This window comes from Dendrobates tinctorius, unplaced genomic scaffold (genome assembly GCF_039654945.1).
Source record: "Dendrobates tinctorius isolate UK_male_01 unplaced genomic scaffold, ASM3965494v1 ptg000181l, whole genome shotgun sequence".
Lineage (NCBI taxonomy): Eukaryota > Metazoa > Chordata > Amphibia > Anura > Dendrobatidae > Dendrobates > Dendrobates tinctorius.
This window is the reverse complement of record NW_027361848.1, coordinates 5060134-5073461: the sequence shown is the minus strand read 5'-3', so window position 1 is coordinate 5073461 and position 13328 is coordinate 5060134. Positions and strand designations below refer to the sequence as shown.

The 13328-nt window shown below is 39.6% G+C and overlaps 1 protein-coding gene across 2 annotated transcripts in view; it reads right to left on the bottom strand.

Moving 5' to 3' along the window:
• Positions 1–345: 345 nt before the first annotated feature.
• PDCD2 (programmed cell death 2) overlaps positions 346–13328 on the bottom strand; it is a 204472-nt gene continuing 191489 nt past the window's right edge. For both annotated transcript variants that reach the window (XM_073551858.1, XM_073551857.1), the window contains 3 exons: positions 10122–10243; positions 6646–6759; positions 346–2721 (listed from right to left, as the gene is read on the bottom strand). In XM_073551858.1, coding sequence (XP_073407959.1) covers positions 2560–2721; positions 6646–6759; positions 10122–10243 — 398 coding nt within the window. In that variant the 3' untranslated portion in view covers positions 346–2559. The remainder of the gene's footprint in view (positions 2722–6645; positions 6760–10121; positions 10244–13328) is intronic.

Here is a 13328-nt window from a genome sequence, read left to right as displayed (position 1 = left end):
TCCGATTCCGGTATTCGATATGATAAAAGTATCGGAACTCAGTATCGGAATTCCGATACAGTGAATATCGGCCGATACCCGATACTTGCCGTATCGGAATGCTCAACACTATTTATGATGCATTCAGGACCCTGTGGGCCGAAGTCAACAGCTTCTGACCCATTAAGAGTGAACATCTGTGGGCACTAAGCAATGGAGCGTCTATGGACCAAGTTGTTTTTTTTCTTTTACAGTGCAGGGTGCTGCTATATGCAATCTTATCAGTGAATGGTAAAATCAGAGTTTCCATCTGCAGAGAAGTAATTTGTAGGCTAAAGTTCAGCACATAATACACTGATCACCCTCTCAGCATCTACTCTTTATTAAGTTATATTATCCACAATGTTTTTCTATCCACACATTTAAATGCACCTCACATCATCTGTGTGTTTCCTGTGGCTCATTCTTCTATACATCTATCCCACAGGTAACATACAGTCATGTATGGGCACATGACAAAGTTTTACAAGTGTGAGGTCCCAATGAGTTTTTCAAACAGAAGACACTTCAGGAATTGCCAGCAATTTTTTCTTCCTGAAGTGTCATTTTAGATTTTTTTTTAAATGTCTTGGAAAACCTCAAGTGAAAAGAAGCTGAAAAGTTTGTAGATGTGCACAGCAAGTCGTTTAAAATTGCAGTGCATAAGTTCATGCGTTTTAGCATCTATTTAGCACTTTTTCAGACCATTGAGCATATCCGCCTGAAAAAGATGTGTACACATGCCATTTCAGTGAAGGTTATACCGAGTCGCTGTATGCCTCTGCTCTATCACAGCCCAGGCTTGGGATGACGCCATAGTGAAGATGCAAATAATCCAAATGATTGTATTTGCAACTTGTGGGTTGCAACGCTGCCAAGTTCACTTGCACTATGCTGCAATGTAGCAGTGGCATAGAATGATGATTGCGCGTGTGTAGCCCTAGTCTAATGTCACAGCTGGGATTTCATATGTGCGAATGCTGTACATGCACAGTACAATGATGGGGCAGGATGAGGAGCTGAACCTGTGCCCCCAACAGCGGTGGTCGCTATCACATGCTGCTCTTCAGCCTTTTAACCACTTAGATAATAGTGTCAATTGCTGCAGCACCTAAGTGGCTAGCAAGAGAGAGGGGGGGCTACCTTTATCACCCTTGTGACAGGCCAGCAGACTGTTGGTAGCTTTCATGGCAGCTGGGGGCCTAGCAGCTCTGCAGCCTTATCATACAACACATTGCTAAAGGCACAACCCTTTTAAAGGGAATCTTTTAGCCAATTCTAGCGCCTCTGCCAAACTGCTGACGAGCGTCAAAATGAATCTTTAACCATAGTAAACAAAACGCTGAGCTGCTACAGGAAAGCGCTTTAGGAGTGGTATGCAAATAAGCTTGCAAGTGCTCTGGGTGGGATAGAGCACCTCCACTGCCTCTGTTCCATTTTATACCTAAGGCTATGTTCACACTATGTGTTTATTAAGCCATTTATGGTAATTTTCAGCTGTGTTTTACAGTACCAGCAAAGTTTGAGATTTCAGAGATCTCATGCACACACAATGTTTTTTGTCATCAGTATTTTGAGCCTTTGCTTCTTTTTTGCAGAATATAGCTGGTCACCACTTTCAGCATATTTCGCTCATTGAAAGTAATTGGTGGTGAAAAAAATGCACCCAAAAAAAAAAATCAGGTTGTACAGCGTTTTTTGTGTTAAATCAGATTTGTTTTGCACTAAACTTTATCAGCATGCACAAGAGACAACTGTAACATGACAAAAAAAGAAGCAAAACATCCTTCTTTCTGCAGCATCTTTACTGCCAAGAGAGCAGATTTTGTGACAGAAAAAATGCTAAAAAAAGCCTTGTGTGAACATAGCCTAAAAAAGCTGTTGCTTTGCTTTTTATCTCTGCGTATTTGCTGCATTTTTGTCTCTTCTGCATGCTGATGAAGTTTAGCCCCCCCAATATAAAAACAGAAAAAAAAAAAAAAACCTACGACGCAACTTCCTTGGATTTTTGCACCAAAACCTGATACCTGCATTTTTTTGCTGTGTTTTTGCACTTACTTATTGCTTTCTATGTGTGAAAAAATGCTTCAAAAAACACTGAAATGACATGCTGCAGTTTAAAAAAAAATGCAGCACTTTTCCAAATCATCTCAGGACAAAAAAACAAGTGTGTGTGCATGAGATTTCTGAAATCTCATAGCTTTTGCTGGCTCTGTAAAATGCAGTTTAAAAATTGAATTAAAAAACAAAGCAAAAACGCAACATGTGAATATAGCCCAACTCTGCCCCCACTAAGTAACTGACTGTTAGTACTGCTAAATACATGCATATATTATATCCTGGTTACATGAGCGCTGTGTATTATATTCTGTCAAATATGGAGCTTTACTTTATTGTTTAGGCTTGATACTTGTGGCTTATACTGCATATTAGCCCTTGTGCATGTTTTAATAACATCATTGTGGTATGGAAGCAGGGACCATACATATTTGTCGCACAGTGGCCCTCTGCAGTCTGTGTCCGCCCATGGTACTGTGTACTTTACATCTTGTCTGCTGACACATCTTGCTTCCATAAAAACTCTTCCACATAATGGGTTTCCGCATTGCAATTAGCAGAGCAAGTGTAGACCGCCAGAACGCCCCAGTCGATGCTCTGCTGAAGGCTATCCACTTTCAGATAGTTTAGTAGCTGCGGCATGACCTGGAATAAATTAGACATATAAAGTGATGTTCTACTGAACTAAAAAAAAAAAAAAAAAAGATTAGGCAAGAAAATATTTACAAACAGAATATGGCAGGGCAGAGTTACATTGATATAGGATACATTGAAATAGGTTGAAAAAGACCTCGGTCCATAAAGTTCAACTTTTTTTCACCAATTATACATTTTGTCACTAAATTAACTATAACCCACAATATTATGTGTATTGAGGAGATCATCCAGCCCGTCTTTAAAACCTGTTATAGTGTCTCCAATTCCTACCTCTTGTGTTAGGGCATTCAACATTCTGACTGCTAACTGTAAAGAAGCCTTTCCTATTTAGCGTCTGGAATCTCCTTTCCTACACCCGTAATGAGTGCCCCCCCAATCCTTAGTGTGGTCCTTGGAAGAAAAGTCATGCGCCAGTCCTTTGCACTGACCACATATTTATACATGTAAATGAGATCTCTACTGAGTAGTTTTTTTTTCTAAGCTAAACAAGCCCAACTTTTCAACCTCTCATCATGAGAGGCCTTTGGTCCATTGTAATAATCTAGATGCCCACCTTTGAACTGACTAACTTCTGAATATCCTTTTTTAAATGTGGAGCCCAAAAATGGACCCCATATTCTAGATGTGGCCTCACCAGTGATTTACAGAGGGGTAACAATACGTTGGGATCATGGGATTTTCTCTTTTTCTATACACCCTAAAATCTTGTTTGCTTTCACGGCTACTGCTTGACATTGAGTACTGCTGCTCAGCTTACTTGTAACCAGAATACCACTGTCCTTCTCCTGTTCTGTAGTACCGAGGACACACCCATTTAACCCCTTCCCGACATGCACCGTACATATAAGGCGCTGCGGAAGCTTCCGCAAACCGCAGTATATGTACGGTGCTGTTAACTCATGATGAGCGTCTTGGCAATTGGGAGCGGGTGGCAAATATAAGTGAGAGCTAACACCCTGCAGCAACGCCCATGATCTGTGCTAGAACCGATCGTGGATGTTTAACCCCTCTGATGCTGCTGTCAATAGTGACAGCAACACATAGGACCATTGCGCAGGCAGTAAGCTCTCTATCTGCTACCATCAGCACAACATGATGCGTTCGCATTGTGCCGATTTGCAGATGGGGATCACCATGGAGACAGATAGCCGCTGGGTCCTTCAGGGAAGGTGGCTTGTGAGTGTCTGCTAAGAGCAGGAGCTGACATGCCTCCTCCCTGCCTGTCAGAGGCTGCAGAAGCATTGCATCAGCGATCTGTCAGTATGAGAATGATGCAGGATAGGTAAAAAGTGGTCAGACAATCCGCGCTGCGAATCACTATGAACAATTATTATTACAGTGGTCTTTATTCGACGCGTTTCGAAGTTTCACAGAACTCCTTCCTCAGGAAAAAAACCACATGCAAGTATCATGAACAGGTTCTTAAATAGAAAAAACAGTACACTTGTCATTCAGGTGCTCGGCGTCTAACAGGTCACCTGATTCAAAGGATGTCAAAGTTCATTGCTTAAACACATGATAGACATTTGATAGACAAAATATATATACATTTCTGTTATAAAATTATTATTATACTTGCATTATAAGATAACGAATATATATCAATTTCTTTATTAACATCACCGTAAAAAAAATTATTAAAAGAAAATTTAAAAAGAAAGGGATGAGAACCTCCAAAAACGGGGGAAAAAAGAAGAAATGCCTTACAGGGAGAACATCCTCAAGAGAGCCACCATGAAAACCACACAAACAATGCCAAATCCAACAACATGTATAGAAAAACAAACTTATACCATGACATTTCTGAATAAAATATTCTTACAAAAGACATTTTTTGGTCTTATTTCTATATATTTTATTGCACAGTTCTTGCTGGAAGATAAAAATTGCATAAACATTATTCATATAAAAGATATTTATATAAAAAATATAAATATCCATATAAAAATTAAAAATATATATTTAAAATTACTTACATTATCCTTTCTTTTTTGAATGGGTTGTGCAGTAAAATTTGCGGTATATAGGAATAGTGATGTTCACGATATTAAACAACATATTAAAATATAATTATCAATGAATTAGTGGCGGGGTATTGCATGTGCTCAAAAAAAAACAAAAAACCCACACTAGAAATCAAGACAAGGAAAAAGTGAAAAAATAAAAAATTTTTTTTTTAGAACAGAACATAATTACACCTCAGTGACTTCATTCATTTAAACCATGCAGTTTTAGTGTACTCAGCCGGTAGATCCAATATATTTCTTTGCGGTTGAGCTTTTGAGTCCTATTTGTGACATTGCTCGGTATATGTTCTATGTCCCAGCGATCCCACCAACGATCCGACATGATGGGATCGCTGGGACATCGTTAGACAGCCCCAGCGATCAGGACCAGCGACGCTGGATGCTAGTTTCTAATGTAAATGTTGGGTATCCAGGAGCCGTGCGACTCCTTGATACCCGACGTTTACCTTGGAAACCAGCGTGTACGCCGGTTTCCAAGGTAAATAGCAGGTATCCACGGCGACTCCTTGATACCCGACGTTTACATTAGCAACCAGCGTCGCTGATCTCTCGCTGCCACACGCAGCGATGCGCGCTGGGCAGCGGGAGACCAGCGATCGAAAAACGACCCAGGCCGCTCGAGCACGATCAGCGATAACAGGCAGGGGGGGCCGGTCGCTGATCCCCGTCACACACAGCGAATTCGCTGGCGAGATCGCTGATATGTCACAAAACCAGCGATCTCGCTAGCGAGATTGCTTAGTGTGATGGGGCCTTTAGCAAGCGCTCACAAGTCACCTTCCTTGAAGGACCCCGTGGCCATGTTGTGGCCTGAGGTTACCACAGACCATCAGCTCAACGTGATCAAATCGTATTTTGCCAATGGGAGCAGACACGGAGCTTACTCCCTGTGTGATGCTCCTTGATATCGTTGTCACTATTGACAGCAGTATTAGAGAAGTTAAACGCCCGTGATCGGTGCTAGCAGTGTTAAATATATAACCGCTTTAAACGCGCTGGATTGGTTATTGATGATATCATTATAGATTATTGGATATCGCATAATTAAAATCCTTTGTGCCTTTCCCTACCCCTGTCTGTGTCCTGTCTTCCCTTATATTATTTGAAGTTTATTGAATGTATGTTAAATTGTTAGTTTACACTCCCTTGCATGGGAGTTCATAACTTGGACTTGGTTTATTAAGTTTCTAAATAAAAATTTATTGAAACTAAATATACCCTGATGAAATCATGCAGACAGCATCTGATACATGCTGTCAATGAGTTAAGCACCATGTATCAGTTGTCAGTTTAAATAAATTAGGTACAATAACTTCAAAATTAAATCATATACAAGCAGAGCGCCTTTCTAGAAGCGTAACATTTGCCGGTACTTTAACTCAATTTGATTGTCATATTCTCTGTATATCAAGGTTTGATCTTTCCATGTTAAACTTTCTTAGTGGACTATTTTTACCTTTTCTTTTTCCTTTCCTTTCCTTTTTCCCCCCTTACCCAAGCTATATCTTCCCTTCTCATTGTTATCTTGATCCTTCCCCTTACCAATTTCATTTTCTACCCTTTCCTTTTCTTCTCCCCCCCCCATTTTTTTAATCAGATTCAGTCCTTTTCCCTTCCTATTCCTTTTCCTACATTCACTCTTCTTGCCCTAACCCCCATCTTTCCCTCCAGTATCATTTAGGTTTTGGGGTATACATTGTATATTGTATTATTGAGGTTTTATTTTACTCTACTGTGAATACTTTCAGTTCTTATATTGTATTTCATACTTGCATATTTTCTGTTGTCTTCCCTACCCTTACTTTTCCTTGTTTATATAAAAATTCCCCTAATAAAAATCATTTAAACAAAAAAAAAAAATAGATCATACATTTCATCTCCTTACCTGGAATTCAAAAACTCTTTTGGCACCACAATCACAGTTAATTATATCATTTTCGACTGGAACATTTTGTAACGATATCCAGAGAGGTTCACCGCCTTTACTGTATCTCAGGACCTACAGCAAAATTCAACACAAAGCGCATTTTTTTCCTCACAGGCAGATACATGATTAAGTCAAATATAAAAAAGTGCTTGGATAAATATAAAAGTTAATAAAAAGAAATATGTATAAACACAAAGTGGTGGTGCTATAAATAAAATACATTTTAATTAATATATCTTGCAATATTAACAAGTGCAACTATTAGGCTGTGTTCACACGTTGCTTTTTTACCAAATAAAACGCTTAAAAAACGCTTCCCATTCATTTTAATCCAGACCAGAATGGCTACAATAGGACCATTCAGCACAATTCTCTCCTTCTATAGTGGGGTGGCAGAGTGGCCAGTTTCCCAACTGAAAGCAGAAAAAAAAAAGTTAAAAAAAAAACCTGTCACTGGAGGTGGAAAACATGGGTCTGGACACCAGATTTGCTCCTACCTATGTTTTTTTTTCTAAGCTATATGTAAGTTAGCTTGGTGCCAATAGGGGAGTATAGCCTACTGAGGAGAAGCCAACTGTTCCAGCATCAGCTTCTTGTGGCACTAGATCAACCCTATGGTTTTTCCTGAGTCCCTCAACGATGCGCCAAGAAATAGGTTATATAAACGTTAAGTTTAAATTTTAGTTCAACAAAAAATATTAACCCCTTTACTCCCAAGGGTGGTTTGCACGTTAATGACCGGGCCAATTTTTACAATGCTGATCACTGTCCCTTTATGAGGTAATAATAACTCTGAAACGCTTCATGGGTCCTGGTGATTCTGATACTGTTTTCCCGTGACATATTGTACTACACGTTAATGGTAAAATTTAATTCACATAACTTGCGTTTATTTGTGAAAAAAAATGGAAATTTGGCGAAAATTTCGCAATTTACCAATTTTGAATTTTTATGCCCTTAAGGCTATGTGCACACGTTGCGGAATTGCTGTAGGAATTCCATTCCGCGGGAAATATGCGAGAAAGCCACATTTTAATTCCCGCCTATTGCCCGAGGAAAAACTAGCGAATTGCAAGCGTAATTAGCTTGCAGAATGCTAGCATTTTTCAAGCGATCTGTAGCATCGCTTGGAAAACTGATTGTTTGACGAGTGTGACCAACTTTTTACTATTGAGGCTGCCTATGCAGCATCAGTAGTAAAAAGATATAATGTTAAAAATAATAAAAATAAATAAAAAATCGTGATCTTCTCACCTTCTGGCGTCCCCGATCATCGCGATGCTCCCTAGAGGTCCCGTTCCCAGTGATGCATTGCGGCAATGACCTTAGATGACGTCGCGGTCTCGCGAGTCCGCTACGTCATCAAAGGTCTTTGTCGGAATGCATCACTGGGAACGGGACCTGCCGGGAGCAACGCTGAGGCCTGGTGACGCTGCGAGGGACATCGGAAGGTGAGAATATGACGATTCTTTTTATTTTAATTCTATTTTTTACAGGGATATGGTACAGAGAGCCTGGAGGAGAATCTCCTCTCCTCCAGACCGTGGGTACCATCCGCAAATGTTCTCCTTACTTTTCGCATGGTGGGCACAGCCACATGCAGAAACTAAGCAGAACAATGCATTCCTATGTGTGCGGATTTTCCCACGATTCCGTACAAAGAATGAGCATGCTGCGTATTTTTATGCGATGCAATTCCGCCGCGGAAAAATCCGCAGCATTAGCACAGCATGTGCGGAATCACACAGGATTGCATGAGGTGCTTTTTTTTTGCGTTTTCGCGGCAAAATCGCACGTTTAAAATAGCCACGAAAACGCAAAAAAAAAACGCTACGCGTGAACACAGCCTAAATGACAGAGATATGGCACACAAAAAATGTAATAAATAACATTTCCCACATGTTTACTTTACATAAGCACAATTTTGGAACCCAAATTTTTTTTATTAGGAAGTTGTAACGGTTAAAAGTTGACCAGCGATTTCTCATTTTTACAACACCATTGGTTTTTTTTTTAGGGACCACATCACATTTGAAGTCCCTTTGTGGGGTCAATATGATAAAAAAATACCCCAAACTGATACCATTCTAAAAACTGCACCCCTGACGGTGCTCAGAACCCTATTCAAGAAGTTCATTAACCCTTCAGGTGGCTTCACAGGAATTTTTTGAATGTTTAAAAAAAAAAAAAAAAGGACGTTTGAACGTTTAACTTTTTTTCACAAAAAAATTACTTCAGGTCCAATTTTTTTTTTATTTTACCAAGGGTAACAGGAGAAATTGGACTGCAAAAGTTATTGTGCAATTTGTCTAGAGTACGCTGATACCTGATATGTATGTGTGTGTGTGTGTGTGTGTGTGTGTGTGTGTGTGTGTGTGTGTGGGGGTGGAACCACGGTTTCAGCGCATGACAGAGCTCGAAAGGGAAGGAGCGCAAAAACTGGCTGGAATTGAGATCGGACGCATGTCACGTTTGGAAAGCCCCTGATGTGCCTAAACAGTGGATATCCCCCACAAATGACACCATTTTGGAAACTAGACCCCCCAAGGAACTTACCTAGATTTGTGGTGTGAACCCCCATGGGCTTCACATAAGTTTATAACGTACAGCCGTAAAATAATTTTTTTCCAAAAAATTTTTGCCCCCAATTTTTTATTTTCCCAAGGGTAACAGGAGAAACTGGACCCTTAAAGTTGTTGTGCAATGTGTCCTGAGTAGGCCAATACCCCATATGCGGGGGTAAACCACTGGGCGCATGGCAGAGCTTGGAAGGGAAGGAGCACCGTTTGACTTTTTCAACGCAGAATTGGCTGGAATTGAGATCAGACGCCATATGTTGCATTTGGAGAGCCCCTGATGTGCCTAAACAGTGGAAACCCCCAATTCTAACTCCAACCCCTAATCCTAATCTCAGCCCTAACCCTAGTCCTAACCCCAACGGGAAAATGGAAATAAATACATTTTTAAAATTGTCTTATTTTTCCCTAACTAAGGAGGTGATAAAGGGGGGTTTGATTCACTTTGTGGCGGGTTCTTATGTTTGGCAGCTGTCACACGCTAAAAGACGCTTTTTATTGTAAAAATAGTGATTAGCATGTGATTAAACAAGTCCGTCACCGCCCTCCAAAAGAAAAGCAGATTTCCAACTTGGTGTTTTTATGTTGACATGAAAAACGCAATCTGTGAGGAAGTCTGCTATAACAAGTGCAGGTGAAGAACATGTAATATTAATATATTCCCAACACAGCTGTAAAAAATAAGTTAAAGTGGCCAACCCCTACAACTCTTTTAGCATTTTTAGCAACTAGTTTAAAAAAGGGAATGATTTGCCAAAGCTGAATAGCTGATGAATTGCCAAAAAAATTGTAAATTACTAAATTAAAAAAAAAAAAAGCTAAATTACTGTTATTTAATGGCCGTTCATATCAGAATACCTGCTCAGGTTCAATTGAAATCCGCTTCTTGAATCTTCTAAATGCCTTGTCTTCCTCACTTTCATGCTTTGCCATGGCCAGCAACTCCTCTTCATTTAATTTCAAATCATCCATAGAGGACTCTAAGAAAAGGGATGACAGATACAATGAAACAGTGTAATGAAACTGATCTTCGCCACGAAGAAATGCCATGCAAGATTCTATCGATGAATAGTCTCCTCTCTAACATTTAGACTTTTTTGCATAACTTTGTTAGCATTGAAACTCACCTATTCACCTGCAGATATAGGCTAATCTGCAGGTACATTGCACTTAAATCCTGTGTAGCCAGCTTACTGGAAACACAGCTACAGGGAGAAAAAAAAATAGTCATCTGGCTGTTGCAGGGAGCTATCATACAGTCATCACTCATTGCACAATTCTCTGTAATCACTTCCTGACACATTGATTGACAGACTGGTCTACACATACCCGCTGCACAGATACGCTGTGGAGCATGCTGCATGTCAATGAGCCAAAGAGTGATTAAAAAGCTTTCACTGTGTGTAGTGAGTATTGACAGATTTCCATCCCTCCTTGATGACTGAAAGTCATCGGCTTCATGTAGGGTACAACATAGTCCCTGGCAAGTGTGAAGGGGGCACAAGAACTGAGCTCGCTCCACACACTGTGGATGCAAGCTATTCTACATAGCTGGTATATGTCTAAAAGCCATGGTCAATGTGTTAATTATTTAAAAGGAACCTGTCAGCAGGATTGTGCCGAGTAACCCATAGACAGTGTCAGGTTGGCACCATTATACTGATTAAAATGATACCTTGGTTGATGAAATCTGTCTTGTGGTTGTCCTGTAATCTTTATGTGTAGATTTCAGCTAATGAGATTCTCGTGCTGCGGGGCAGCCTCTGGGGGCGGGGGTGCATGTGGTGCTCTGCATACATATTAATCCTTAAGGCTTATGACACTGATCCCTCAATGACCTGCCCCCTATTTTACAAACTGGATATCTTATTGTTTGGGATAACTCATGCTTTCAGAGGATCTTTAAACTGAAAAACAATGGAAATCCATTGGTTTTCCAGAGTTTTGTTTTTCAAACATACATATGGCAAAAAAATTACCATGCAGTAAGATTCTTCTTATCAGTAAGATTACAGTAATACCAAACTTGCATAGTTTTTTTTTTTTTTAATTTAACTGTTGGAGAAAAAAAAATACAAGTTTATTATTTTCCAAGAACCATAAAGTTTTTATTTTTTTCATTGATTGGTTTTCACCTTCCTGACCAGGCCAAATTTTACAATTCTCTCCACTGTCACTTCGTCTGATCTCAATTCCAGCCAATTCTGCATTGAAAAAGTCAAACAGTGCGCCTTCCGTGCGACCAAACAGTGGTTTACCCCTAGATATGGGGCATCGGTGTATTCACGAGAAATTGCACAACAAATTTTGTGGTTCATTTTCTATTTTTACACTTGTGAAAATAAATAAAATTGGTTCTGAAGTAAAATGTTTGTAAAAAAAAAAGTTAATTTTTTCCTTCCACATTGCTTCAGTTCCTGTGAAGCACGTAAAGCGTTAATAAACTTTTCGAATGTGGTTTTGAGCACCCTGAGGGGTGCAGATTGTAGAATGGAGTCACTTTTCAGTATTTTCTGTCATATAGAACCCTCAAAGAGACTTCAAATGTGAGGTGGTCCCTTAAAAAATGGTTTTGTAAATTTTGTTGTAAAAATGAGAAATTGCTGGTCAACTTTTAACCCTTATCACTTCCTAAGAAAAAAAAAAAAATTGTTTCCAAAATTGTGCTGATGTAAAGTAAGACATGTGGGAAATGTTATTTATTATTTTGTGACATATGTCTCTGATTTAAGGGCACACAAATTAAAAGTTTGCAAATTTTTAAAATTTGCCATATTTCCATTTTTTCATAAATAAACGCACGTCATAATGAAGAAATTTTACCACTAACATGAAACATGAAGTAAAATGTCACGAAAAAAATCTCAGGATCAGCGGGATCCGTTAAAACGTTCCAGAGTTATTACCTCAAATTGACAGTGGTCAGAACTGTAAAAATTAGCCCGTAATTAAGCTGCAAATTGGCTCCGTCACTAAGGGATTACATGTGGTCACTTTGGATATATTGCAAGGAATTATTATTGCACAAGTAATTATGATGGGCCTAGCAATATTGACTTGGAGCACAGGCATTTACACAGACATAATTGCATTTTCTCTCAGTCTCATGTGCCCCACCATGTGCAGACACCTCAAAATGGCCGGATTACAACCAGGGAGGCTAGTGAGGCCTTGATGGAAACTCCGTTTATCAGAGTTTCTAACTGGCCTCTAGTCTTTCTGATTGGTTGTTTTGTTTTAGTTTTCTTTTTTCTCTCTTCTATTTACTAGGTTCGCTCTTTTTCAATTTAAATGTATTGTTAGACCAGTGAGGTTCTGACAGGAGGCAGAAAGGCTTTATCGGAGGTGCAATGTGAAGGCAATTATAACAGGATCGATTTGTCAGTATGTTGGTTGATTGCCATTTTTTATCAGACCCCCTGTGTTTAGCTCCTGTTTTCCATAGAATTCAAAATGATAAGAGTAACAAATCGTAGGATAATAGAGCCACATCCATGAATGCTCTGATTTTGTTGCTTGAACTAAGATAGGTAAAGAGGTGTGGGTTCACCTAGACCTTGAAGTTCAGAGGTTAAATTTGTATAAAAATTTTTTTTTTTAGTTTTCTGTGCATTTTAGATTGGATGAAGGCTGTTACATGAACTAAGACAGGCAGAGAAGCATGGACTGAACGGAGGTACACGAAGGAGTATCATTTTATACTGTGTTCTTAGACCTTGAAGTTTGGATGGATAACATGCTTTTGTTTCATTTTGGATTGGATGAAGGTTGATGTTATGTGAACCAAGACCGGGTTCACACTTGCGTTTGGCTGCTCTGCATAGGGCTGCGTACTTCTTTACTTAAGCTCCGCCCATTTCTGCATGCCTCCTGCGTACCTATCTTTAACACTGGGTACACAGAGATATGTGTTATATGCCGATGCATCCGCATGCGGCATCCTGACGTGCCTGCCGAACGCAACATGTTGCATTTCTGTGCATTCGGCGGCAACTTCAAAACACCGCATGTGGACGCATCCGCATACAATGCATGTCCCTGCATAGCCAATGTTAAAGAGAGGTA